The 27,913-nt window shown below is 42.0% G+C and overlaps 1 protein-coding gene across 1 annotated transcript; it reads left to right on the plus strand.

Annotated features, from left to right (window-relative positions):
- Window positions 1–40: 40 nt before the first annotated feature.
- LOC119653033 (kelch-like protein 10) lies at window positions 41–27,533 on the plus strand. The gene is made up of 8 exons (XM_038057479.1): window positions 41–990; window positions 9,890–10,138; window positions 10,334–10,598; window positions 17,890–18,012; window positions 25,750–26,025; window positions 26,197–26,407; window positions 26,496–26,841; window positions 26,903–27,533. The coding sequence occupies exons 1-8, from the start codon at window positions 797–799 to the stop codon at window positions 27,327–27,329; spliced, it is 2,091 nt and encodes a 696-aa protein (XP_037913407.1). The 5' UTR covers window positions 41–796; the 3' UTR covers window positions 27,330–27,533.
- Window positions 27,534–27,913: the final 380 nt, after the last annotated feature.

Raw genomic sequence — 27,913 nt, forward strand, 5'->3', positions numbered from 1 at the left:
TTGCTGACTGGTACCGCGTCTACAGCTGAAATGCTTTTATCCTTCAGAAGACTCAAAGGCACATTCGTAAGATGCGTCATAGAAGAAAGAATCATGCGTAGTAATACTACACTTCTGCTATTTAATTTTAATAAATCTACATTTAAAACTGCTTCTCGCATCATAACTTTCATTAAAAGAGTGCTGACTTTTGATGGAAACAATACATCCGGGACTCACCCAACTGAGGGCGGGTTAGGGCAAAACTTATGCCTACTATAAAAACATGGAAAAATAAATTCACTTTTGTTTTTATCTATTTATGTGTCAGAAGCGTTTTGCCTTCTTTTTAATTTGGTGACGCTTGAAACGCCTTAGAATTAGTTCATTATTTATAATTTTCTTTTATATTTTCCCGTCTTTTTTCTCAATATTTGCCAATTTTTTACAATTATTTCTCGAAAATTAATGTAACGTAACGTTCCTCCAAAATAGCCACCAGTAAATAGTATAGATACAGATATATCCTGCGAAATCGTTACAGCATTTAATTAAAAAAAAATTGAAATTTCATTTGCATCATTTCAAAATTTTATCACGTCAAGTTCGTTGTGCCAATACTACAAAAGAGTGTATTACATAGTTTGCCCGACGTATCGAAAATTCTACTTTTATCTATCTTCAAGGCAGAGAGAACGCTTATCGGAAATATTTTCGTTAATTTCCTTCGATTGACCCTGATTTTAGGGAGGATCGGTCCGTCCTTTGGCATTTATTACGGCGAAAGTCACCCGAGGGTGTATACAACAAGCTGGTAATGTTCGTGCATGAAGGAATGGAAGAGGAGGAGCATGAACACGATCCTAAGACATGTATGAGTCAGCAAGCCATGCACGCCCTATTTGAAATGCGTGCCAACAATATGTTGTGCGATGCAACGATACGCCTTCAGGACGGAAGCTTCTTTCATGTTCATCGAGCTATCATGTGCTCTTGCAGCAATTATTTCAGGTGAGTCCTTGCTAATATTGGAATTTCGGCGGTGACAGCTTTAGTGAATAATTAAAAATGTTTTTTTTAGAAATTAATAAATCAGGGTTATTTTTTCCAAGTTTTCCCGAGTATTTTTTTCGAAAACTTCTTCGAACTCGTGGGATTTTGAACTAGAAAATGTATTTTTTATTGAGAATTAACGAAACTCCCTTTCACTAATTGCGAAAGAGAGAGAAGTAAATATTAGCGAACAATACGCAACCTTGCTATCCACTAAAGTATTAGAGGCCTAAGATTTATTTTTCAGGTTGGCTGTTGTCTCCGCAGAAAAGAAATTACAAATTTTGCTAGAGCTAATGGTTGATTCTAAGAATGCAACAAGTGGCATTTAGCAGTCTATGCCACAATTTTAAGAGCCGGCACACGCAGCGTTATCAGGTGTTTCGAGTTTCGTAATATACACTTCTTTATGTAACAGGGGATACTGTTGGCAAACATATCACGGCGGGCAATAAGAACGCTTGCGCTCTGGCGTTCCATTCATTCAGAAAAGAAATCATCTCGGCCATCAATGCCCCCAAACAGAGTAAAGACTCTGGGCTCGACGGTCTCTCCGCAGAGATATTTGTCGATGCACCTGCGGTTTCTGCAGATCCACTACTTCCATACTTACAGAAATCCTAAGAATCCAAAACCTTTCCCAGAGAGTGAAAAAATGGGATAACCGTTAAGATTCCAAAGAAGGGCACCGGCTTTGTGTATCACAATTGGAGGGGTATCTATATCCTTTCTGTCGCAAAATAATAGCTAAAGTAATTGTGGAATGCATTAAAGAACATCTCGAAACCTTGATCGACAGTTTGATTTCCGCTCCAAATCCTCCTGCATTGATCACATCAACAATAACAACAACAACGGATTCCGCGAGGGCTGCATCTTGTTACCGATATTACTTCTTCTTGTTATCGGTGACGTTCCTCATGTGGTCCGGAGGGCGTGGAGGAGTTCAATAGACTATGACATCTTTCCTCAAACGCCTCAACTACGGGGATGACATCTGTTTGCTTTTTCACCCAGACAGGGACCTTGGCTAAATGACTCTGGATTTTAAAAAGAGAGAAGAAAGGTAGAGTTGGACTGTAAATCAACACCAACAAAACCAAAATTCTCAGTCCGACGGGCCATCGCACTCTCCCTATCTGCATATATAGGCAGAGCATTGTATACCTAAAAGGCGTTGTTTTTGTCAATGGTGGCGTCAAAATTGATGTCACTCGGCGCATTAACAACGTTAAATCCGCTTTTGATATCGTGTCTAACATTCAGTTAACTCAACATGACTATGTGGGAGCTCAAAAGCTTTCATGAACATTTGCATACAGTGGAGCCCATTGTTTCAACAAGTTTTTGTGGATCCGTAAAACCACTTTATTAGCATGATTTTCACTTTGGACCTTTCTGAATCCAGTTTTGAGGTCATGCGGGTTATCAGCATCAATTCGATAGTGGATTCTTCCTAATAGAATCCTTGATTGAAAATCTGACAGTTCCATCACTGTTGACTTGCTCACGCCGTAGTGTAACTTGTAAGAGATGTTATCTTCATTTCGCACTTGGAAACGTTGAATTCTCAATCAACAGAAGCTTACTTTATTGTATAAATAAACCTCGTGCAACTCTTTAAAGCTATTCCGAAAAGTTCACTTAAAGAATGCCTACGTCTGATAAAAACTGGAGAAAGCCAATGCATTACTCAATTTGCAGTCCTTGGATTTGTTTATTCAGAGCACTGTCATTGGGAGAACTGAATCGAGTTCTAGTGTGTTTGGTAAAAGATTTGATGTTATCTTGAAACGAATAGGAAATTGGGACGAACCAGAAGAATGCGTATCAGGATATACTGACGTCTTCTACACCAACGGTTCAAAGACAGAAAATGGTTTTGGAACAGGAGTTTACCTCTCGAATAAAAACGAGAAGTGGGTTTTTCCTTTGGGACAATAGACAACTGTCTTTCATGCGATCCTAAGGGCGGCAACCTGAATAATTGACGAGTGGTTGAAGGGCATGCGCATCAAAAACTGGGAACAAGCTCCCCTTAGTGACAGGTGGCGAAGCTTTAATGCTGCTAGAGAGACCAAACTCTCCCTGTCAGAACCAAACAAACGTACTGCAAAGTTTATCCTGTCGAAAAGCAGGAAGACTTGCAGAAGTATTGTGGGCATTCTGACTGGCTATAATTCGCTAGCTGGGCATATGTTCAGAATAGGAATTATCGAAGATGATACGTGTCCATCCTGTAATGAGGAAGCGGAATCCACGGAACATTTTCTATGTGAATGCCCCGCCTATGGACGCACCAAATGTCAGATTTTTGGTGCTGATGTTCTCCAACTGCAGTGGGTAGCATCACATCCACTAACGGAAATCCTGTGATACATAAACGAATCCGGGATATTCCGTTAGACGGGCGAATCGATTACAATGGACTACTAGGGTCTGAGTGCTCAGAGGCTTTGTCGCTCCCCCACCTCAAACACACACAAGCCATCTTCTCACGTCAAAATCAGATAAAGCATTTTGCCCGGGGAGAGTCGCGATAAAAATGACAATACCAGATGTGTTTGAATTATACGATATTGATTCTATAATCGTCAGTCTAGACCAGGCTATCGCTTTGAATAATTTAAGTCTACTGAAGTAGGTCACATTATTTGTGAGCGAAATAAATGTGGAAGACAGTGGCAAAAAGATCGACACAATTAAGGGTAGAGCAAGTTGCGCTGCGAAAACAATAAAAGAATATCAGCGCAGAGGAACACCAAATAGAATAAAAAAGGTTTAGCCAAATTCTGGTTACTCAAATACAACAGAAATAATAGCCTGAGCTGCTCTGATATTGAGCCAGTTGAATTGCTTACAGATACCTTTATGGAAGCTCATACATTAACTATCAGCAAGACGTCTTCAATCAATGAAATGATTGTCTAACAAGCCACTCGAGAGTTTACTAAAAAAATTTGAGATTAACCATTATCGTTTCGCTAAACCCAGAGAAATAAGGACTATAATTAAACATTTGAAAACTCGTAAAACTCCGGGCTGTGATGGAATTCATGTATGCGCTGTTAAAAGTCTCAGCAAAAGGGAAATAATATATTTAAATGTTATTTTTCACTCCTGTTATCTACTTATAGTTATCATATTTTCAAACTGCGTGGAAGCAATTACAGTTCCGATAGCAAAGCCATCGAAAAAGGCTCATTGCCTCCAAAATTATCGACCTATTAATTTGCTTCCGGTTTTTAACAAAATATTTGCAAAAATAATACTAGTTAGGATGAAGAGATTCGTAGATCAGTTTGGATTTAGAGAAGGTCACTCAACCACTCTTCAGCTATATTGTGTAACCCACTTCACTATGAATGCTCTACAAAGAAAGCAACCGGTAGGACTTGTGGCGCTTGATCTAGAGAAAACTTCTGACACTGTCTGGCATGAAGGCCTTATATATAAACTTTTAGTTTCCTTTATATCAAACCACAATTCTAGAGTCCTTTCTAACAAATCGTCGGTATACAGTATCGTGATATACCTGCTGGGGCTTCGCAGGAGTCATGTCTTAGCCCTATGCTTTTCAATGACTACACAGCGGACACACCAGTGAAAGCTGGTTACAACGTTCGCGGATAACATATGGCTTTATACAGAAGGGTCAGCTTCCATGATAAGCAAATTGGAAAATGAGCTCAGTCTTATTTACCAATATTTTCATCGTTGGTGTATTAAAATAAATGCAAGTAAGACAACCGCGATATAATTTTGGAAGCAAACGAAAAAATCGAATCTTCATCAAGCCAATCTGAATTTCATCGGTCAATGTATCCCTTGGGCTAACTCAATAAATTATCTTGGTATGACTTTGGATAAGAAGCTTGCTTACAAAAATTACATCAACAATGTTGTACTCAAGCTGACAAGATGTATTCGCGGGCTGTATCCATTGACTGATAGGAATTCAGAGATGACACCGCAACAACATCAAACCGCACTGATCAAACGGGAAGAATAAAGATAGGAGAATACAACTTTGAAACCATTGAAAATTTCTCCTATCAACTATGACGATGAAATCCACCCATGATTGTTGGCTGCCAACGGAGCCTGTTTCAGCTTACAAAAACTGTTTCGCTCGAAACGTCTCACCATAGGGTCAAAGCTCTTACCCTACAAGACAATGATTTTGCCATTACTTATGTATTCCTCGGAGACCTGGGTTCTTAGCAAGAAAAACTGCGAAATCTTGGCCGCGTTCGAGAGAAGAATCCTCCGAGGAATCTTTGGCTCCCTACATGAGGATGGACGATTCCGTAGCCTACATAACGACGGAAGTTAGGAGCCATAACACGACCGTCTGGTTGTGGATAAAATCCGGCTTAACAAACTGCGGTGGACGGGTCATCTAATCCGTATGGATGAGAACGATCCAGCCCGGAAAGTCTATAAGGGCAATATCTATGGTAGGAAAAAAAAGACCCTGTCTGAGATGGAGCGATGGCGTAGGTCAGGACGCTAGACAGCTTTTAGGGATATCGAATTGGTCAACCTCGGCGCAAAACAAGCATGTCTGTAGTTCCTTATTAAGGCAGACTGGATACCGGTTGTTGCTGAAAGTTTTTTTTTAAATTGTTCAGTGTCTTCTGGATTAACAGTAGAGGCTTCACCAGACACATATCGAAATGCTATATTGTATCTACTGCGAAATCTTTACAGCCAACCGTTAGATGAAGGGAAATTTTTAAATCCAAGGCTTAAAGTTATTTCCTTGGCTTTCTCTTGAACAATTGCTCCCGATAATGTAGTGTCTTGATTTCGGATTTTGCAAAACCAGTCATAAACCATGGCATCAATATTTTTCCCTTTTGTGTTGATAGTTTATTTTTACTGTTGATATTTTGTTCAGCAATTCATCTGGCCATTAATGCCTCTTTGATGCGGACAATAAGGGAAGCCTGCGTTTTTCCTATGTCAAATCTGGTTAAGACAAGTCCAATTAATTTATCATGTTTTAGATTACTTGCCTATAGCGTTACTTTTTGGCTAGCATACCCACTGATGTATCATATTTTCGTTTTCATATGCGTTGAGAATATCTATTTTCCCTTTTAAACGAAGCGCTTTCCTCTGACATTATTATTTTACCTTTCAGACTTTTCATTCCAAATTACTGGGGTTGAATGAGACAATGTTGCGCTCATAGACGAAATTGGCACACACATTTCTTATCAGGGGAGTTCCCAAATTAGTTTGTGGACTTTTACGTTTAAATTCCCACGCACAATTTTGTGTGTTGTGTACACTGTTAAGAGGTTCGTGTCCGGCTATTATTTTTTTTTTAAATTGTAAAATCTACTGTCTGTCTGTCCACGTCCGGTGAAAAGGGGTGTCCGCCCAAGAGAGGCAAATGGTTCTGACATATACGAAAAATCATAATCAGAGGGAAACTGTTTGCCCAAGAGGGCCGTCCGTCTATTAGGGGTGTCCACTAAGAGAATTTTCACTCTAGTAGTAGTATCCCGAATTTTGGCAACGTTATTTTCGTCTGTGTTGTCTATTTGGTCTGGGTTGAAAACATTATTTATATTATTCTGAGATGAATGAGATTCATTTCGCCTGTTATCGTAATGGTTATTTCCGTCTGAAATTCTATGACTACCTTTTAACATATCTTTCCCTATTTCCACTAAATTTCTATTATTGCTTTCAGGATTGACAGTTAATATTTCTTAATATATCGAAAAGTTCTCTAATCTCTAATCTGATTCTTTGTATGAAATCATGTTCTCCAATCGGAAACTTTGGAAGCGCTTCTTTTGGAAGCGAAATGGAAGCGCCCCCCGTCCATATCCAAAAGTGTTTCTCGAGCAGCATTGATATGCTTGCATTCAACTCTTCTCTGAGGTGAAATTGATGTACTTTCCCTTCCATAGCCAAACATGCTTCTCAGCTAGCACTTATTTAGTGACGCATAAAAGGAACGCTTTCCAGCAATGACACGCAATGACAAAAAGTATATGAAGTGAAAGCGTAAAAGAAGCGCTCCGTGCTACTTTGGAAGTGTTCTAGGTGCGCTTCAGGAGCGCTCCTTTTCTATTGGGAACCCACAAACTTTATTAACATATACATATGCCTCAAGTAATTGATACTGGTATATGTGTGTGTGGTGCGGAAGAAGCTACAGCTCCTGAGCATTCAGGCCGTGTTGGCCCTTTTCACCCCCATCTAAAGGAATATTCCGGATTCGTTAACGTATTGCAGGATTTCCGTTAGTGGATGTGATCGAAACACGACACGTATCATCTTGAATATTTCCTATTCTGAACATATGCCCAGCTAGTGAATTATGGCCTGTCGGGGTGCCCAGAATACTCCTTCAAGTCCTCCTGCTTTTAAACAGGATAAACTTTACCGTTCGCATGTTCGGTTCTGGCAGGAAAAGTTTGGTGTGTCTAGCAGCATTTAAGCTCTGCCACCCGTCATTGTGGGAACCTTCTTCCCAGTTTTTGAAAACAGTCTCAGCCAATGCTACTCCGGTCCCGGCATGGCGGGGATTGACCCCTCTTTCGCTAAAGCATCCGAGATTTCATTTCCCTCTACGCCACAGTGACCAGGTTTCCAGAATAATTCCACCGTATTGAATCTAGAGATAGAGTTCAAACAGTTTCTGTATTCCTGGACGATTTTTGAGGTGAGCAAAGGACTACTCAACGGCCTGAATGAAGCCTGACTATCACTGCAGATTGCGATGCGCCTACCCTTCAACGCATAAACTTGAAAGACCGTTGCATATTGTCCCAAAGAAAAAGACCACTTCTCGTTTTTATTCGAAAGGTAGACTGCTGACTTGCCAGTACTCTCTGCGCTTCAGGGTAACCTTCATATCTTCTATCAGATGTATGGGGACATACAGCAATGTATATCCACATTAGATTCCGAGACCCCGGTCAACAGCAAGCACAGTCACGTCATCAGCATAAGCTTGAGGGTGTATTGGTAAATTTTGCAGTTCGCCTAGTAGTGAATCGATCAGCACACTCCACAGAAGTAGCGATAGCATACCTCCTTGGGGGCAGCCTTTCTTTGCTTCTGCTGTTAAGTAGCGATCAACACCTACTTCAGCACTCAGCAATCTCTGCATTAGCATAAAATGGATCGACTTAATTAAAGCATCGTCAACACCATGCGCACTGGAGACATTACAGGCGCACAGTCTAATGTCCACAAATACCCCCATCGCATATTCACCTTTCAGAGTTGCATCCTCTATTCTTGTAACCAAAGAATGAAGAGCAGGCACACAACACTTGGTAAGCATGGTAAGCATGTTGATTTTCATTAAGTGGGTGCGTCCTAAGGGCGTTTCCAAGAATGTGACGCTCAACCAATTTCTCCAAACCACACATTTTGTGCCCCATCTCCCCTATGTTTCACCCAATATCAGAAAAGTACTAATTGAGCCCTTCTATTTGATGACCCTCCTTTCGTATGTATGGAGAGCCCCCAGAAAATTCAACACAAAACGGCGCCACTCGTTGCGTGTAAAGGGACGCACAGGTCACATGTCCAGCCGTTTCTGAGTAAATCGGGTTTGGCAGACAGACAGACAGACGGACAGACATATGTTGACAGAACACAAAACCTTAATAAAAAAATTGCAAACTAAACGTAACTTGAAAATATTAGCCAAATCAAAGCTAGTTTCTTAGAATATTCTTAGAACTGCTCATATTTATCATTGAGAACAAATTATCCTATTTACTAAATGATTTTTACAAATATATTTGCAACATTTTGAACATTGTTGAGATTGTTTTTTGTCTTTTTTTCGGTCACCTAGATGTTAACACCACCTTTTGCATTCATTCAAATCAGTAAAACATTACCGATTGATATGTTTTTCGTGAATAACTAGTTTCAGCAGAACTATGTATATGTTAATATTGATATATTGATTACATTACATAGCGTTTTCTAACAAAACTAACCATTTGCAGCGAGTCTAGCCTCAAAAATACCTTAAGCCGACTGCAGATGTTATTTCCTTTTCCCCAGAGCTAATTGTTTTGCCAAGGCTATCTACATGGATAATTACACCGTCTTCGGAGCAAGTAACATTCCCCACTTCTCTATTACTAATAAATTCATGTTTATCGTCACATAAGCCCCTTCTACCCAGGACATTATCGCTTTCAAAATCAAATTTCACTTCCAGAAAGACTAACCGCCCTATCTTCGGTAGCCACGGCAGCATGTGTCGTAATCAGATTACTTAGATGAGCGTGCTCGTAAGTTAAAAAATATAAATATTAGAGCAAAAATGCGGAAGGGGGGGGGTCCATTTTGACCCCACGACTCCAGCAACCGATTCTAATAAAACCTTAAAAACTAAAGATATCATTAATTTGAATTAAAGTACATTACTCCTTCAATTTCCGGAAATGATTTTCCAGTCATCGTGTTCACTGATTGGTAAAAATAACATCGATAAGACAGGTGGAACCCTGGACCATATTTGTCTATTCTCATCCCGAAAAGTCCACGTGTCACATATAGCATTTGTAAAATGAGCCAAATCTTTGTTAGAAATAGAATTGTCCGCCTAAAAATTCTCTCAGGCGCCAAAATTGATTGCTTTTCCTAAGGTACATATGTTTGTTTGCCAATGAGACTCTGCCGACCTTATTGATTTTCATTTATATGTATTAACGTAGTAACATCTCCGAAATGCCTCGCTTGCCCTTGCTTTAAAAGGACGAATGTTCCAGTGGAACTTGACGAGGAAAATTTTTCAATAAAAAGATATAATAACAAAATATCAAAATTTCTTTTGTGTGATTTCACGTTTCTTTTTTTTCAGAGCACTATTCACTACGTCCCTTACCGGCGAAAAGGATGATGTAACAATACCTGGGATACGGACACCAATCATGGAGAAAATCATAGACTATGCGTACCTTCGAAAGTGTGATATGGACCAGAGGAATATCTATGAACTCCTAACCGTTGCCGACTATGTTGGAATGATGGGTTTGGTTCGACAATGTGTGGAATTTATGGTGAACATGTTGTCTCCAACCAATTGTGTGGGAATAATGCTATTTGCAAGGTAAATTCTGGAACCACTACTGAAAGGTGAAATGCCGGTCAGTTAAAGCCGGACATTTTTTTTTTAATTCGATTTAGGAAAAATATCATCGAAGCTTTAGTACTGAAAGTGCTTAACACATATCCGGTGGAGTTTCCGCCGACCATCATTGTGCAGTATATTTTTATATCCTCTCACTTTTCTACCACTTTCCAGAGCTAAATTCTGTCATGACCTCTGTACAAAAGCTCGGGCATATATTCTGCGGAACTTCGTCGAAGTGGCCATCAAGAGCCAGGAAATATTGAAAATCGGATTAAAGGAATTCTACGATATCATAAGCGATGACATGTTGAACTCGAAGGACGAGGAGCCAGTCTGGGAGTGCTGTCTGCGTTGGATTGACTTCGATCCGACCAATCGGGCCCAGCATATTACTAAATTAATGCGAGGCGTACGATTGGGTCTTTTAAATACTCGAGTGAGCTTAAATACCCTTCCGCTGTCTCTTTAGAGATTTGATAAGGTTTGTTAGCAGCTGTTGGATCCACATTAGTGCTAATAGGGTAATATACGTTATGCCTTCCAGCTAGTCAGGATAGCTTTTGATTAAGAATGAATGAATCGGAAGCGTAGCAATGCTTTTACTCATAAGTCAATGGATATAGCTTATATGTTCCTTGTATAATGTTATAACCTACGCGCTGTTATGTATCTACATATGCCATCCTTAGCAGATTCATTCAAGTCAGTCAAGTCATGCTTTGCTTAACTGATAACAAAAACTCGTTGTCCAATCATCTTTAGTGGAAAGTTATGTCGAGTTTATTTGCTTTTGAATTTCCCCATTCATCTATAGTCACATATATAACATCCTTGCAACCAAAGGAAAATCAAAGTAAATATTCTTATCAGTTATGATAGATAAAAGCTGAAAAAAGGTCACACCATGTGGCATCGATTTTTCTTTTAAATTTCATTTTTATCCAAATAATATTAAAGGGGTTGTTTGCAAAGGAGGAAAACATTTTTGGTCATAGGCAAAATTCTAACATAATTCAAGCCCATCTTCCCTTTCTAATATTTATATTGAGTTGGCGGACCCACTTTCAACTCTGGCTTCTTATCATTTCGATGGCACTTTGAAAATTCTGGGTTGATATTCGTCATTTTGATTCTCACCCTCGAATTAGTTGGTGCTTTGCTTCCTCTGCATTTGAGTTTTGAATCTTGACTCCCAGTATTCACATTCACGCTTCCTGATGGACCGACGATAGCTTCTGGTTTGTAAATATGGTGAGCACGAGTATATAACACATATTGTCAATTGAAATTATTTTTAAGGTTTTGTGTAAACCAAAATTCCTTGCTACGGAATAGTGCAGCCTCATGTAGGAGGTCAACAATTCTTCGAAGGATTTTTTTCTAGGACACCGCAGTTTGCAATTTTATCAATTGCAGTCGGCATCAGCCTTTCCAGGCCACACTTGCAGTGGATGCTTTGTCATAAGCATTCTGCACGTGCTGCTTATAGCTGAGCTTCCCGTCTATCATCACTCCCAAGTATTTAATGGCAGGCTTAGGCATAATTTCTTTTACAGTGCTTGGTGATGAGGACCGCTTCCGTTTTTTCCTCCGCAAGTGTCAGACCAGAGCTCTCCAACCATCCCTTAACAGCACTGATCGCTTCACATGAGTATAACTCATTAAGTACATCAATGTATCATATATGATGTGCTACAGTAGCCGGCCCAGTACGAAGTCCTGTCGGACACCCGCAGAGACAACGTACTCTTGGGGTCCGTCATCAGTATCATAGCAAAGCTCCGTTCTTGTGAATAGTTGTTTTCAATAGCTGCAAGGTAGGCGGGAATACCAATCTTTGCCAGAAATTCCCATTGCAGGCCCAATTAAATGCATTTCTCAGGTCCACTGTCACCACCACGCAATATTTGCTAGTACTACCCTTTCCGTGGATTGCATCTTCGGCCAAGCCAGTAACCATGTTGATGGCATCAATGGTTGATCTGCCTTTACGGAACCCATACTGCCAGTCTGAGAGGCCTCCCTGGCTCTACAACCGGGAGTAATCTATTGTAGATTTCTCGCTCTAGTATTTTCCCCACAGTGGGGAGGGTTGGCTCACCTGGAGGTTTACCAGCTGTAGGCAGTAATACTAACTTCTGTCGCTTTCATGATGCAGGAAATATCCCCTCGGACATGCACGCTTCGAACAACTCAGCGAACATATCCGGTCTAGATTTCACGGCAAGCTTGAGGGCCCTATTCAGTACGCCATCCAGACCCGGAGCTTTGTTATCTCCTATTCTAGCGCAGATCTCCAGCAGCTAGTGACTGGCAGTATTGCCGTGTGGTCCAGAGGTCGCTGGAAGCTGCAGTGCCCTCCCCTTGTTTGGGGAATAACCCCTGGATAATTTCTAACAAGAGTGTAGGGCACGTGATCTGCGGAGATGAACGGCTTCTGAATCGTGCAATCACGATTCTATTGGCAGTTCCCCACGAGTTTACGTCCGCTCCGAATAGAGCTCCTTAAAGCATTCCCTCTTGGTCCGTTGGATGGCGACCTCGAGGGTTTTGCTGGCTCGCTGACAAGCTGATTGAAGGCTAGCCAGTTCAGCATTCCACCAGTAATTTTGTCTTCTGCTGGGGAATGAGCACCTCCTAGGCATGGACGCATCACATGCTTTGCCAATGCATTGGGCCGCATGGACCGCTCTTTCCGTAAAGGCACCTGCTTTATTAAGTTGATCTAGCCACACCTCTATGAAGTTCTGCTTATCCGGAGCTTTAGCAAACCAGCCTGACATCTTTGTTAGTTTCGGGCATGATGGTCTTCTGCCCGGTCACTCCACCCATAGCCCAAGGAAGATTGTCTGGCGATCGCTGTGGGTGTAGTCCTTGCTGATGTACCGGGACATACCACGTTTCAGTGCAGGGCTGGCAAAGGTGCGGGGGGTTGAAGATGATAAATCTTTAACGGGCCCATTCTCAGAAACTACCTAACCAAAAAATATAAAAAAAATCGATAGGCTGCGACTATATGGTGCCTAGGCTCCGAAATAGCCTACATACCGATATCTGTTCAAATAAAGTTAATAATAGTACATTACTATAATTTTTAGTGATTGGCTAGAAACCCCCCCCCCCCCCCCGTTTTCATCCTAGTACCACCGGTGCAGCAATGTACGCTATAATGTAGAGGAAATTGCGTAATTACAATTGATTACAAAATACGCACTAAAGACGGACACACATTGTGTCCGAAACGCGTGTTTACTACCTCAAAATAAATAAAATTCTCTAGTTAAATTGGAAACATGTTCTTTTAATATTTTCGCTTATGTTTTCAAAGCCAAAAACAGTAGGTTTCATTTTTTGCTGACTAGGAAACATAATCCAAGCACATGGTTTACTGGTTGTCTGTAATATATAGTGTAGTGGCTCTCCTCCAGGAAAGTGGCCCCTGTCCAGCACATCTTTCGCAACACTGTTACATCATCCCTATATGGGGGCTGGGTATCAGCTAGCCGCTTGGCAGTTACTTTGCTGTACAACGAGCGGACGTTCCATGATAAAATGTACAAATTGTTCGTCCGTTTTCTCTGCTGGGCCCGCCGTTGTGGAGTCCGTCCATTCCGAGGAACCTTCCGTGGCTCCGTAACCTTTGTTTTGCATGTAGGGTTGTCAGCCCTAACCAACACTCAACCTAGAAAACCAGTTGGTTTGTGCCGTTTTTAGGGGTGGGAGACTCACCTTCATCGTCCTGTCTCCCACCCAACACCCCATGAAAATGGATATAAGGTTTGGTGATAGAGCTATTGGTGTTGATTCAGCAGTCGCACCTATACCCATTCACCGAGAGAGATATTGGGTGAATTAAATCCAGTTCTTGTAATATTTTTTTAATTTTCGGATCTCCACACATCGATTTGGTAGAAAATACAAAATTGACTTAAAGCGTTGAGAAAACTGGGACAGACTAGAAGAATGTATGGCAAAGTATACTGCGGTCTTCTACACCGATGGCTCAAAAATAGAGCAGACTTCTAGAGTAGAGGTCTATCTTTCGGAACGAGAAATATTCTTTTTTGTTGGACATTATACGACAGTCTTTTAGGCTAAAGTATATGCATCCTAAGAGCGAAAGTTTGGGAAGTTGGCAACCTTAAGGACATTAGGTCACTTGATAACCTCAAGAACCGTTCAGGGATACAAAACTCGTTCGAACTCTATATATAAATTCAATGCGCTAGAACTATTTACTTTGACTACCTGATCACTTTAACATGAGGAAAATTAAATCTCAAATTGGTTAACAAAAGAGGGTCCAATTTCCCCCATGCCATTGGTATAACCAGTAACAATTGGCTAGCTCGCTGGAGCAGACTTTTTATAAGAACAAGTGAACAAGACTAAATGCGGCTGGACATAACAAACTTTCCCTGCTAGAACCAAACAAAAATACAGTAAAGTCAGTGGTAAGTTATTAAAAGTTGCAAGATATCTAGGAGTATTGTGGGTACCCCAACTAACTATAATTCACTAGCTGGGAACATGTTCAGAATAGGATTTTCATAAGATGGAGTAGAATCCAGGGAATTTCTCACCACCTTTGGACGTCAGATTTTTGGTACCAATGTACTCTGCTTGCAGCAACTAGCAATCTTCCGTTAGAGGAGAATGTCACGTAGAATCAACCACTACGGTCTCGGTGGACAGAGGTTGAGCCTCTCCAAACCTCTGAAGCATTACTACAAGGAACAAGCTCGTCTATTAGAGTTGAAATCATCCAAGAGAGGCCGAAACTTCAAAGACAAACGGTTACGGAAATGGTATCATCGCTAATTGAACTCGTTGATGAACCTGTAAAAGCTGGCTATTATAATACTTTTAGGAATATTTGCTACGGCAATATATTAGCTCCGTCGGAATCTGAAGGTTGAATACTACATCGTTCGTCAAGTCTCACAAACATTGAATCGTGAGAAGCTCATGCTGTAACAATGTTCTTTTTAAGTTAATTTATTAGCACCAAAAATAATTCTCTGGAAATAAATATAATAAATAGCTAGCATCACTACTTATCGCCAACGTCATAGGTAGTTGTATCCCGTGCCATATACTCGGTTATTAATATCACATCAACGAAAGAACGGGTTCGATAAGACTCATTGTAAACCTGATAGACAACATGCTTCCCCGGGGAAGCAGTGCAACGTTTCGTCTGTGTATGTATATATGTATAAGATAAGAGTCTTTCAGGTAATTGAAATTTCGTTGGGGGGAACTAACTAGACTAACAAATGCCTTTTTTACGAGGCACGTGCAGAAAGCAGGTATACTGGAATGGGGTTTCAGCATGTTGGCATCACTGGCGTGTAGCCTGACTCCTCCCCTTCCAAATGAGACTAATTCGAGGCTAGTATGTTGAAATCTCGCGGCACAGGCAACCTCTTGTCATAAACACCAGTTAAAATTTTTAGTGAAGTTAAAATTGTTTATAGGCGTCAACAGCAACGTCACACCATTTCAACCTTAGCCAAGAAGTTCAAAAGCACGACCATAAAGGCGTAATTTTGACTAAATATCTAGCTTAGACCATCAACATGGTAAGATACTGTAAGACCCTAAAAAATGGAAAGGGGCGATTCAAAATAAAGGGAGGGATATGCTAAGAGAAGAAGTCTGCCTGCTGCATGACAATTCCAGGCCTTATACGACCAACGCCTCGACCCAATTCCTGGTCCGTTTGGATTAAACGTTTTGAACCGTTTCCTACATTCCTCCGTCTTGGCGCCTTCTAATTTCCATTTGTTCACTTTCATCAAGGTGCACATGAGTAGGAGAAGGTTCCCAACGAAAGAAGAAACGAAAGGGGAGATGGAGAAATGAGAGCGGGAAATTTTTTCGAGGAGGCATCAAAAATAAGATCTTCCGCCTCACCTCCTCTATACAAATTGAATTCGCTTACGTTTTGGACGTGCCTCGGACTTGGCAGAAAACATAAGCCAGTGTTTGTTGAAAAAGGAATTTAGCTTGGTGTCAGTCGGTTCAGAATTTTCTCCAATCTGGAAATATCAGTAAACCCAATAAATCTGCAATTTTCCATAGCTTTTTCTTGTAACTGCTGGTATCACGCTTAGTTTTATCCTCCTCTTACTATCGGTATGTTTTTCCACCAGTATGTACCGTGGGACCCCTTTCCCAAAGAGTACCTTTAAGACTTTGCTAGCTTCTCTAGCTTATATATTTGTACTCTGTAAGCTGCGACTACTCTTAGACCGAATAAAAGAGAAACTATAGATAGTCCTTTATTAATTTTTTCTAATATGTATGATGCAAAAAAACTTATGGTTACATATAGATTTGTACAAGCTGCAGTTTCGGGCCAAAACCTAGAACCCCTGGCTGATAAGCACAAGAGGTCCATTGGACGAAAGCGCATCAACTACCCTTGGCTCAGGGCCAACTAGAGTTGCAACGCTTTTCCTAATATAGAGTCTCCACCATGAAGCCAGCAGAACTCTATCCTAAAGGGGATCAAAATCGGGTTGAAGCCAACTAGTGACCAATCTGTCTAGTATAGGAACTAAGACAGGCACTTTTATCTTAATTTTGTGTTTTGCTAGAATCGGTAAAAATCCATAATTGGCCATTCTGCAGTTCATCAATATGCACGAAGTGCATAAAACTCTATAGATAAAAAATAGCGAATACCTGAAGCACATGGTGAGAACTGGTGGGCGTTCGAGTACTCAGAGCAGCACGGGAGATTCTTTCGTTCTCTATGCTGGCTCCCTTCGAGATAGTACCACCGCTACGTACCAAAAGTGTCTGAAGCTTTCGGGGTGGACCTTTCATATCATAACACTATAGAGAAACGAATTTTCACTAAGAGTCGAAGAACTTCATTTAAAATAGTTTCTGCCCAAGTAGTCTGTTCATTACAACCTTGCAGAGAAGGGTTTGAATTTCTCCTAAGGGGTAGGTAGCTATGTAAAGTTAGTTCAAATATTCCTCTACTCTTCTTTCAGTTGATCCTGCTCCATACTTAACATTTTTCAACTTTTTTGATCGCAGCCCATATTCCTCCAAAATGGCAAAATTCGAAGTATCTAACGTTGGAAATATTTTGGAAACGAAGGTTAAAAGCTCTTCATCTACTGTTTCGTTCGACAAGCTTTAAGGCTACCAAACCGTCGACCATCCTGGAATAAAGGGTTACATTGGATGGCATAACCCGCAATGGGACTGTCGCCACGGGTAATCCAAACATCCAAGGGTGTTTGGCCTATATGTCCACGAAGTTTTTCACTTGTATACTTATATACCTATCTTAAGCCTGAGTACTCCAATGACCAACCAATTGGTTGACAACACCATGGTCTAATCTCGTTGCTCCGGGTTTAAACCCCAGTCGTTATGGATATTTGTATTTTTCTTTATGTTGCCCCTTTGCTGAAGGGTTATCACTTACACATCATTAACCGATGATGAGTGATTAGGTGGGGATCTCATTGGTTTCCTTTTTTCGAACTATCTTACATCCTAACCCCATCATTATATTCATATCCTTGGTCATTTCTAACCAGAGACGGGGGCTACCTTACCGCGTGGACATCCTAAAAGGAGCAGACTTCTGAATATTTTTTTTGTTAGAATAATTTTCAGACGCAGTGAAATACTGGATCCAATAGCTGCATATGCCTAAACATCTTCACGCATATCATTAACAATATTTAAGTTTACAGTTTTTCATGGAGCAAGTCAAGGATCACCCTTATGTCACGGCTTGCGAATCTGCGAAGCCACTGATAATCGAAACATTAACATTCCTTTACGATTTGGATATGATTGGATCACGGGATGATGAGGTAAGTGATTATTTCATATGACAGTGTACTACTAATTAAACACCATTTAGAAGTTTAACTTTTATATACCTTTTCGATATGGTGATGGTTCTGAACTACAGATACAGGTATAAATATAGAGTATACGCTTTGAGAGATGAACGTTCCTATCATACTTACTCGAACAGTTCCTCGCGATTTGTGTAAATCGCAAATATTTGAAACAATCTTAGGCCTTATCTTCTTTTGTAGCAGATAACTACCCTAATCGATCCGAGTTTGCCAATAGCAGTAGCTTTTCAGGTCTGGAATTTAGGTCATAAGAGGCGAATAAAAGGGATAATAATGTGTGGGCCAGCAACCTGCAAATTTTGAAACTTTATTGGTACCGAAGCGCCATCAACGCCTCGAATAGGGACTGACCTCACGCCCAAGAACTTTGGCTATCATAAACAGACTGTTGTTGGTCTCTGGAATGTGCGCATGCTCCTAGACAATGGAAGCGAAGGTCCTCAGAAAGCTCACTTTCTTCACCTCGACCCGGGAATTCCAACGATATAAGCTGGACATTCTGGGCCTAAGTGAAACAAAATTCTGGGACACTGAAGAGTACTCCTCTCCCTCTTGTCGCACTAATAACAATGTGCTTTTGTACTCTGAGAAGTGGTAGCAGCCGCTAATCCTGTTTTGGATTATTTTCGATGACTACCGCGAGGAGCGCTTTCTTGAATTAGGATGCGGTTTTGGACAGGATTCTGACTGCAAAGTTCGGCTCCAGGTTAAGGAGTATTACAACTGTATAGTGCTAAGCACCAACAAAAGTTCCCGCCATAGTAGAAAATGATGCTTTCCATGAACAATTACATACGGGTCAGGAGAGGTCTCCTAAAGGTGACACTGCGGTCATGATAAGTGATCTGAATGCGAACGTGGGCTCTGACAATACCTTGCTCGGACTGCACGGTCTTGATGACCGTAACGATAATGGTGGGAAGTTTGTAGATTTCTGCAACTTCCGTCGTCTCATTGGTGGCACATTGTTGGAGCACAGAGCTTGTCATAAGGTCAGTTGGGTTTCAACTGACCGACACGCACGAGCAATTAAATTGGAGCTGTCTCCTGGATGTGCGTAACCAGAGAGGGGTTGACATCGACCTCGAGAGAGGTCACCATGTGGTCGCTTAAGTCCGCTTGCGTGTTGGGTCCGCCACTACTCGTTAGTTTGGAGAGTCGCGACCACACAAGTTCAACGTCGACCGCTTGTATGATCCAGTTGACACTGGAAAATCTACATTGAGATCTACCCAGCTGAGCATATCGATTAGCATTGGGCCGGGGTCAGAATATCTGGCTGGCTGCGGAATCGTGAAAGCGGATCGATGAACGGACGGGGTTTAAGGCTCTATTGACCGCTGCAAATGATGGAGGGCGTGATGCGCTCGAACTCGGACACCGGGCGAAATTCCAGGAAGTTCAACATAGTATGTGAGAATTTGTTATTCCACTGGTCAGGAAGGCGGAAGATGCTACAAAAGCAATAATTCCAGAACCGTATACCGCATCACGAAAGAACATGCCTGTCGCGGCAAATCTTTCGATGGTCCTGTGAAGAGCGTTAACGGTCGACTTATCATTCACAATGAGTAACTGAAGAGGTGGAAAAAAACACTTCATCACGGTTCTTAACCGTATCACTTCCGGTAAGCTTCTTCCTCTTGTGGTTGATATGGCTAGACATCGTAACATGTAGATACGGACTGCTCCTCCTAGCAGAAGAGAAATCATTTTGGCCATAAATCTTCTCTTCATCGATTTCAAGAAAGCTTTCGACAGCGTCAACAGGAAGTATATCTGCCGTGCTCTACACATGCTTGTATCTATTATATTATTTCTTCTTGTTATCGGTGGCGTTCGTCATGTTATCTTATTCAGAGGACGTGGAGGAGTTCAATGAACGGTGACATCTTTCCTCAAACACCTCGTCTACGCTGATATCTTTTTGGTCTAGTAGGATTAAATTGAAGATAAATACCAACAAAATCAAGGTTTTCTGTTTGACGGGTCATCGCACTCTCCTTATCTACATCAATGGGCAGAGTATCATATACTTGTCCAGATAGCTGAGTGGTTAGAGCACAAGGCTATCGTACGGAAAGCCACGGTTCAAATCTCACTGGTAGCAGTGGGATGGGATCTCAATATCCAAATCAATTTGATACTGTTCTGCGCTAGTGTCCTTTTTGTGTTGCTGTATGAGAGTAATACATGGAAATTGACATTCACCGCCACTCGAAAGCTCCAAGCATTCGTGAAAACCTGCCTACGACATATCACCGCCGGCCTGATACGGTTTCCAATGAAGCGATGCGGTCGGAAGCCGAGAGTGTCAGTGCATAGGTCACAAAGTGAGGAGCAGTGACAATTGTATTGCTGGCTACGTAATTCAGTGGAATCCACTCTACCAAGAGTAATAAAAGGCCGACGAGTGGGTCGCCCCAAGAGTACTTGGCACGAACAATAGAGAAAGAAAGACGGGGAGGGGCATCCCGGCAAGTTCTGTGGGGAGGTGAAGTCAAATATCTAGGAGTACATTTCGACTGCAAGCATCATATACAGGAACAATACCAGGAAGTAAGCAGTTTACTCTGATTCTTTAAGACTGCTCACCGCAAGAGATTCCATCTATAACAAAGCCCATTTTGATGTATGCATGCATTGTATAGTGATCGAGATTAAATAGGAAGATACTGCTGGCGTAGATTCAAAGACTCGTTGGCTCGGTTACGTATTAGTAGAACAGTGAGTACTACGCCGAGCGCAGCGCTCGAACCCGTTCACCCCATTCATTCGGAGGTGAAACGAAAAGTAGCTAACGACGCATATGGGTTTAATACCATTGCAGCGTGAAAAGGGGATTAATCATATGGTTAGGCCTGCACCACATCAGATGACTTTGATGCTTGCTGATCATATGACTTGAGAAGCCATACTCATTCGTAATCACCAAAAGAGAATATATCTAGATCGACAAATTGTCATAAGCCTTTTGGGATTACAGGCTTAATAATCTTCTCCGACGGGTCAGTCATGCAAGAGGAATCGGAAAACTAACAAAACCTGGCCCCAACCTAACGGAAAAATGACGACCATATTCCAGGAAGAGATTTTATCGGCAGCAGAAGAATGTTTGCGACAGAAATGACTGAGTTGCACCATTCGAATCTGTTCTCGCAGTCGGGGAGTATTATCAGCACTAAATAAAAACAACATGTCAAGCCAATTGACATGAAGTTTCCACCAGTAACTTCTCGAATTTGACCGACTGAAAAAAACATCCCTGGTGTGGGTGCCAGGGCACTCGAACATTGCTGGTAACGCGGAGGCTTACAGATTGGCACACCAAGGGTCAGGGTCCACAATTGCGAGACTAGAGCCAACATTCGCCATCCGGTCATGCGTTGTCAAGTCTTCTTTGAAGGATGAAAACGGAAGGCACGCAATGGAGAAGTTTGTTTTCTTGCCGACGGGCGAAAATTTTCAATGAAGAGCCCGGGGCCGGTAGAGTGAATTTTTAATCACCTCTTAAGAAGTGAGACATGAAAACCCTGATAGGGCTCTAACAGAGCACTGCTCCTAAACTACCACATGGGAAGTGTGAGGAAGAGGACTAGACGATCCTGCACCTCATATGCAGATACTTTGCCTGTTCAAACCTCGGATGAAGATACCTCAATAAAATTCTTTGCATCGAGGAATCGGTGCACTCATTGCCTTTAAAAAATTGTTTTAGTTGCGCAAAAATCCTGTAGTGTACCGTTACGGTCTTGAACGAAGTACTCTAACACACTTCAAGGCCTTGATCCAATTGGATTGTTGCGCTAACGATTATTATTATTATTATATGGAAGCGGTACATGTAGTACTATCACTGTCACTGAAAAGTTCCAAACCTTCCACGACACTTGTTACTGACCTAATAGTCGTTTTATTAGCTCAAACTAACATATTGGACATATTAAGAAGGGTGATGCTATGCTATTTTAGATATATTTAACATCAACGGTGCAATAACCGGTATCCGGTCTAGGCCTGCCTTAACAAGGAACTCCAGACATCCCGGTTTTGCGCCAAGGTCCACCAATTCAATATCCTTAGAAGCTGTCTGGCGTCCTGGCCTACGCCATCGCTCCATCTCAGGCAGGGTCTGCCTCGTCTTCTTTTTCTACCATAGATATTGCCCTTATAAACTTTCCGGGCTAGATCAGCCTCATCCATACGGATTAAGTGACCCGCCCACCGAACCGAGCCGGTGAGCCGAATTTTATCCACAACCGGGCGGTCATGGTATCGCTCATAGATTTCGTCGTTATGTAGGCTACGGAATAGTCCATCCTCATGTAGGGGGCCAAAAATTTTTCGGAGAATTCTTCTCTCGAACGCAGCCAAGAGTTCGCAATTTTTCTTGCTAAGAACCCAAGTCTCCGAGGAATACATGAGGACGGGCAAGATCATTGTCTTGTACAGTAAGAGCTTTGACCCTATGGTGAGACGTTTCCATCGAAATAGTTTTTGTAAGCTGAAATAGGCTCTGTTGGCAGACAACAACCGTACGCGGATTTCATCGTCGTAGCTGCTATCGGTTGTGATTTTCTACCCTAGATAGGAGAAATTGTCAACGGTCTTAAAGTTGTAGTCTCATATCTTTATTCTTCCATGTTTGACCAGTGCGGTTTGATGTTGTTGGTTGGTTGGTTTTCGGTGCTGACATTGCCACCATACATTTTGTCTTGCTTTCATTGATGTGCAGCCCAAGATCTCGCGCCGTCTGCTCGATTTGGATGAAGGCAGTTTGTACATCTTGGGTGGTTCTTCCCTTGATGTCGATATCGTCAGCATAGGCCAGTAGTTGGGTGGACTTAACGAGGATCGTACCTCTTGCATTTACCTCAGCATCACAGGTCACTTTCTCCAGGGCCAGGACGCATGATAGGGCATCCCCTTGTCGTAGACCGTTGTTGATGTCGAATGGTCTCGAGAGTGATCCTGCTGCTTTTATCTGGCCTCGCACATTGTTCAGGGTCAGCCTAGTCAGTCTTATTAATTTCGTCGGTATACCGAATTCTCTCATGGCCGTGTACAGTTTTACCCTGGCTATGCTATCATAGACGGCTTTAAAGTCGATGAACAGATGGTGCAACTGTTGTCCATATTCCAACAGTTTTTCCATCACTTTCCGCAGAGAGAAAATCTGATCTGTTGCTGATTTGCCTGGAGTGAACCCTCTTTGGTATGGGCAAATGATGTTCTGGGCGTATGAGGCAGATAATGTTTCGTTGCCAGTCGTCAGGCATTGATTTGCTGTCCTACACCTTGAGCATAACTTGATGAATCACTTGGTGTAATTGGTCGCTTCCATGTTAAACTAATTCGGCTGTAATTCCATCGGCTCATGGCGACTTATGATTTTGAAACCGAAGAATTGCACGGACTGTTTCTTCGACATTTGGTGGTGGCAGTATGTTCTAGTTGTCCATTAGTTCATCAAAGTACTCAACCCATTGCTCTAATATGCCCATTCTGTCGGAAATCAGATTTCCCTCTTTGTCTCGGCACGATGAACATCGAGGTGTGTAAGGCTTCGTCCCGCTGACTTTTTGGTAAAACTTGCGCGCCTGGTACGGTCGCCCCCTGTACTTTTCTAGTTCACAGACCTGTTGATTCTCCCAGGCTTCCTTTTTCCGTCTGTAAAGTCGCTCTTCCGCTCGACGTAGTTCGTGATAAGTCTCCACGCGTGCCCGCGTCCTTTGAGAATTCAACATTACTCAGTATGCAGCATTCTTCCGTTCCGTGGCTAGCTTGCATTCAACGTCAAACCAGCCGTTCCGACTCTTTTTGCGGCTGGCATCAAGTATGTTTGTGGCGGTATTTATGATAACGTTCTTCAGGTGATTGTGAAGATCATTTGTTGATGCTTCATCTCCAGGACCTCTGTTGACTGCAGTTATTGCGGCATCCATATCCCTCTTATAGGTTTTGCGGAGGGCTGTGTTGTGGATGGCTTCAGTGTTAACTCCCACCTGATTTTCAGAGGGGATTCGGAGCACCATGCCAACGAGATAGTCATCCGAGTCTATATTGGCCCCCTTATATGTTCTGACATTCATCAAGGCTGAGAGGTGGCGGCGTTCGATCAACACGTGGTCAATTTGGTTGAAAGTGGTCCCGTCTGGAGAAGGCCATGTATGTAGGTGGACCGCTTTCCGCGCAAACCAGGTACTTCCAACAACCATTTCGTGTGAAACTGCTAACTGAATAATAATCCGCAGTCCGTTATCATTTGTATTTTGATGTAAGCTATGGGAGCCAACGTATCGCCTGAATAAGGGCTCCATCTCTATTTGGCTGTTAAAATCCCCAAGTATGATTTTGATATCATATCTGGGGCAGCCTTCAAGGGTTCGTTCTACTGCCTCGTACCCTTCTTCGACTCTGCAGTCTCCTCTGTGGGAGCGTGAACGTTAATGATTCTTATATTTCTAAATTTGCCTCGCAAGCGCAAAGTGCATAGTCGTTCGCTTATGTTTTCAAAGCCGATAACAGCAGGTTTCATTTTCTGACTAACCAAGAAACCTACTCCGAGCACATGGTTTACTTGATGGCCACTATAATATATGATGTAGCGGCTCTTCCCCAGGAAATCGGTCCCTGTCCAACACATCTCCTGTACCGCTGTTACATCAGCCCTATATTGGGACAGGGTATCCGCTAGCTGCTCAGCAGCTTCATCTCTGTACAGGGAGCTCACGTTCCATGAGAAAATGCGAAAATCGTCATTCCTTTGTCGTTGCCGGGTTCGTCGTTGTGTAATCCGTCCAGTCCGAAGCTCCTGTTGTAGGGTTATCAGCCCTACCCAACCCCCAACCTGGAAGAGCAGCTAGTATAGTTTGTCCCATTTTTAGGCGCGGGAGACTCGCCTTCATCCTCCGTCGTGTGCAGCTTCTGGTTAAGAAAGAGCTCCCAGCGGTCACCATGTGGAGGTGGAGATAGGATTTGGTAATAGAGCTGTTGGTGTTCGTTCAGCAGGCATTTCCCAGGTTTTATGCTCCATCGTGGGTACCAATCCACGTTTCGCCCTGGGACCTATACTACCCTTTGACTACCTTTTTAGATTCGCAAAACCCTGTGAACGCTCAGGTAAGGGAGGGCATTGAATAGGCGATTTTAAGGGATAGTAGAATGGAACTTGCCAAATTCCTGGGTGCTTGGAGTTGCGGCTTCACCCACCAAATTAAACTTACTACTAACTCAATATTGGCCGTTTCCTAGTCTGTATATGGAAGCGGTACATGGAAGAGTACTATCACTGTCAATCAAAAGTTCCAAACCTTCGACCACGCTTCCTTGCAGGAATACTGAGCTGACAATCGTTTTATTAGCCCCAACTAACATCTATATTGGACCTATTGAGAAGGGAGATGATCTTATGCTCTTTTAGATATGCTATGCAGGGAAAATCCATTCTCCCAGAAAGGACGACGGGATTGCTCCCTTGGAGTTACGTGACGTAGAATTCCGCATCGTGCCAATTAAGAGTTAGAGAAAGCCATACTTGTGCACTAGATGCTAATGGAAGTCTATTGAATTAGGGTATTCCAAACTAACGCCCCCCACTCCAAGTTGTATTACGCTTACACATTCACACACATATTAGAATTTGTTAAATAAAATTTTCCCACTTTCCAATAATTTTACCTTAAGATCAGAACCCCAGCATTGGCACTTCCTCGTCTACCACATGAGGTAATTTTCGCTATTGGCGGCTGGAGTGAAGGACTTCCGCAACGTTGTATTGAAACCTACGACACCCGAGCGGATAGATGGATACGCATCCGCGACGAGGATCCTGCCGGTCCACGAGCTTACCATGGGACCGCCGTCATTGGTTATAAAATTTACTGCATCGGCGGATTTGATGGCATGGATTATTTTAACACTTGTCGAGTGTTTGACGCAGTTAAGAAAACATGGAAGGAGGTAAGTGGGTGGTAGTCACATCCCTTCGCATTTTTTTCTGCTTCTATATTTAGAACAGAAATCGTCTTGGAATAAATTTCCTTGAATTGTTTGTGATTTTTAATGGCTGCGATTATCATAATTTTCGTATTCTTTGTCCTTTCTTTAATTTTTGATGCAATTACTATGCAGATCGCCCCAATGCATTGCCGCCGGTGTTACGTAAGCGTCACAGAGTTGAATGGATTCATCTACGCAATGGGAGGTTATGATGGAAATAATCGGCAAAATACGGCTGAACGTTATGATCCTAAGACGAACCAATGGACCATGATTGCACCCATGAGTGTACAGAGGTCGGATGCTAGTGCATGTACACTAAATGGGAAAGTTTACATTACAGGTATTTTGGGGAAGAAAAAGTGCTCGAATTATGCTTTCATATCTATTAAGGGCATTATTTGTACAAAGCAGTCTTTTATCTTTCTTAGGCGGATTTAATGGTCAGGAATGTATGAACAGTGCTGAATTTTACGATCCTACTACCAACACTTGGTCACCTCTTCCAAACATGATATCCCGGCGATCTGGAGTGTCCTGTGTGGCACATAAAGGATACATTTACGTAGTGGGCGGTTTTAACGGCCTATCGCGAATGAATACTGGAGAACGATTTGATCCCGAAACTCAAACCTGGTCATCCATCCGTGAAATGTATCATCCACGAAGTAATTTCGGTCTGGAAATCATTGACGACATGATTTTCGCTATTGGTGGATTCAACGGGGTTGCAACCATTGCACATGCTGAGTGTTATGTGGTGGAAACGGATGAGTGGTAAGAGTCGACTATATACATTAATTGGAAATCGCAAGATTTTATAAATACTCCTCTGCAGGCTCGAAGCAACCGACATGGGAATAGTTCGCTCAGCTCTCTCGGTAAATGTTATCATGGGGCTACCTAACGTTCGTGACTACATTCATAAAGATCGGGAGCGGTTGATGGAGGAACGTAGGCAACGGATGTTCCCCAATGAAATGGAAAGTGAAGAGGACGACCAAGTCGTGCCAGCAGTGAATCCAGCTGCAGAAACCGATGAAAATAATGCGGCCGTACCAGCAGTGAACAACCCACCAGCAATCAATATCGTTGCTCCAATTGCCGTGCCTGCCATAGGTCCTAACCCACTAGTGGCCCCCGCAAATAATACTAACAATAACAATAATAATAACAATCGTAACGTCATTAATGGAGTAGCACTCAATTTGCGCGCATCTGTGAACAATAATCGTGGAGGAAATCGTCGAAGACAGCAGCATTAATATTCAGAATATATATATAAAGAACAAGGACCACATTAATCAGCATCTTGACTTGAAGATAGAACAACAAATTGTCTTTTGGCGTTTCATATATCAAAACAAAAGGGCAAAGTTTTCAACTATATGCAAACAAGTTTTCTATGATTTTTGTAACGATACCGAATATCTTTTTTGCACGATATATTTTGATGCGACGATACTCAATGAGAGTTTTCTATTGAATTATACTTTTCTAGATAAATGCGAATAAGTGATTTAATCGGTATTTTAATAACACTTGATTGCATCTCATGAGACTAAAGCTTCAACTTACGAAACCCTATTTCCGCAAATCTGCAACATCACAGTCTCCTCCGTCAGTTTTTCCATTGAATCGTGACGATCGCTACCAATCCTCCTTTCTTCGGTTAATGTCCTTTATGTTAGCATCTATAGGTAGAGACACCAATCTGGAGAAAAGATCGTACAATACAGCAAGAATAAATAAAGCCAAGGCTCAGCCCGAGGTTGAGAAACCCTAATTAGAGGCCTCTACATAGAGGTGAAGAGCAGATGGAGGAAAAACGCTAAGGGCCTTTGGAAAA

The sequence above is a fragment of the Hermetia illucens genome, chromosome 3 (assembly GCF_905115235.1).
Source record: "Hermetia illucens chromosome 3, iHerIll2.2.curated.20191125, whole genome shotgun sequence".
In the NCBI taxonomy this organism is placed as follows: domain Eukaryota; kingdom Metazoa; phylum Arthropoda; class Insecta; order Diptera; family Stratiomyidae; genus Hermetia; species Hermetia illucens.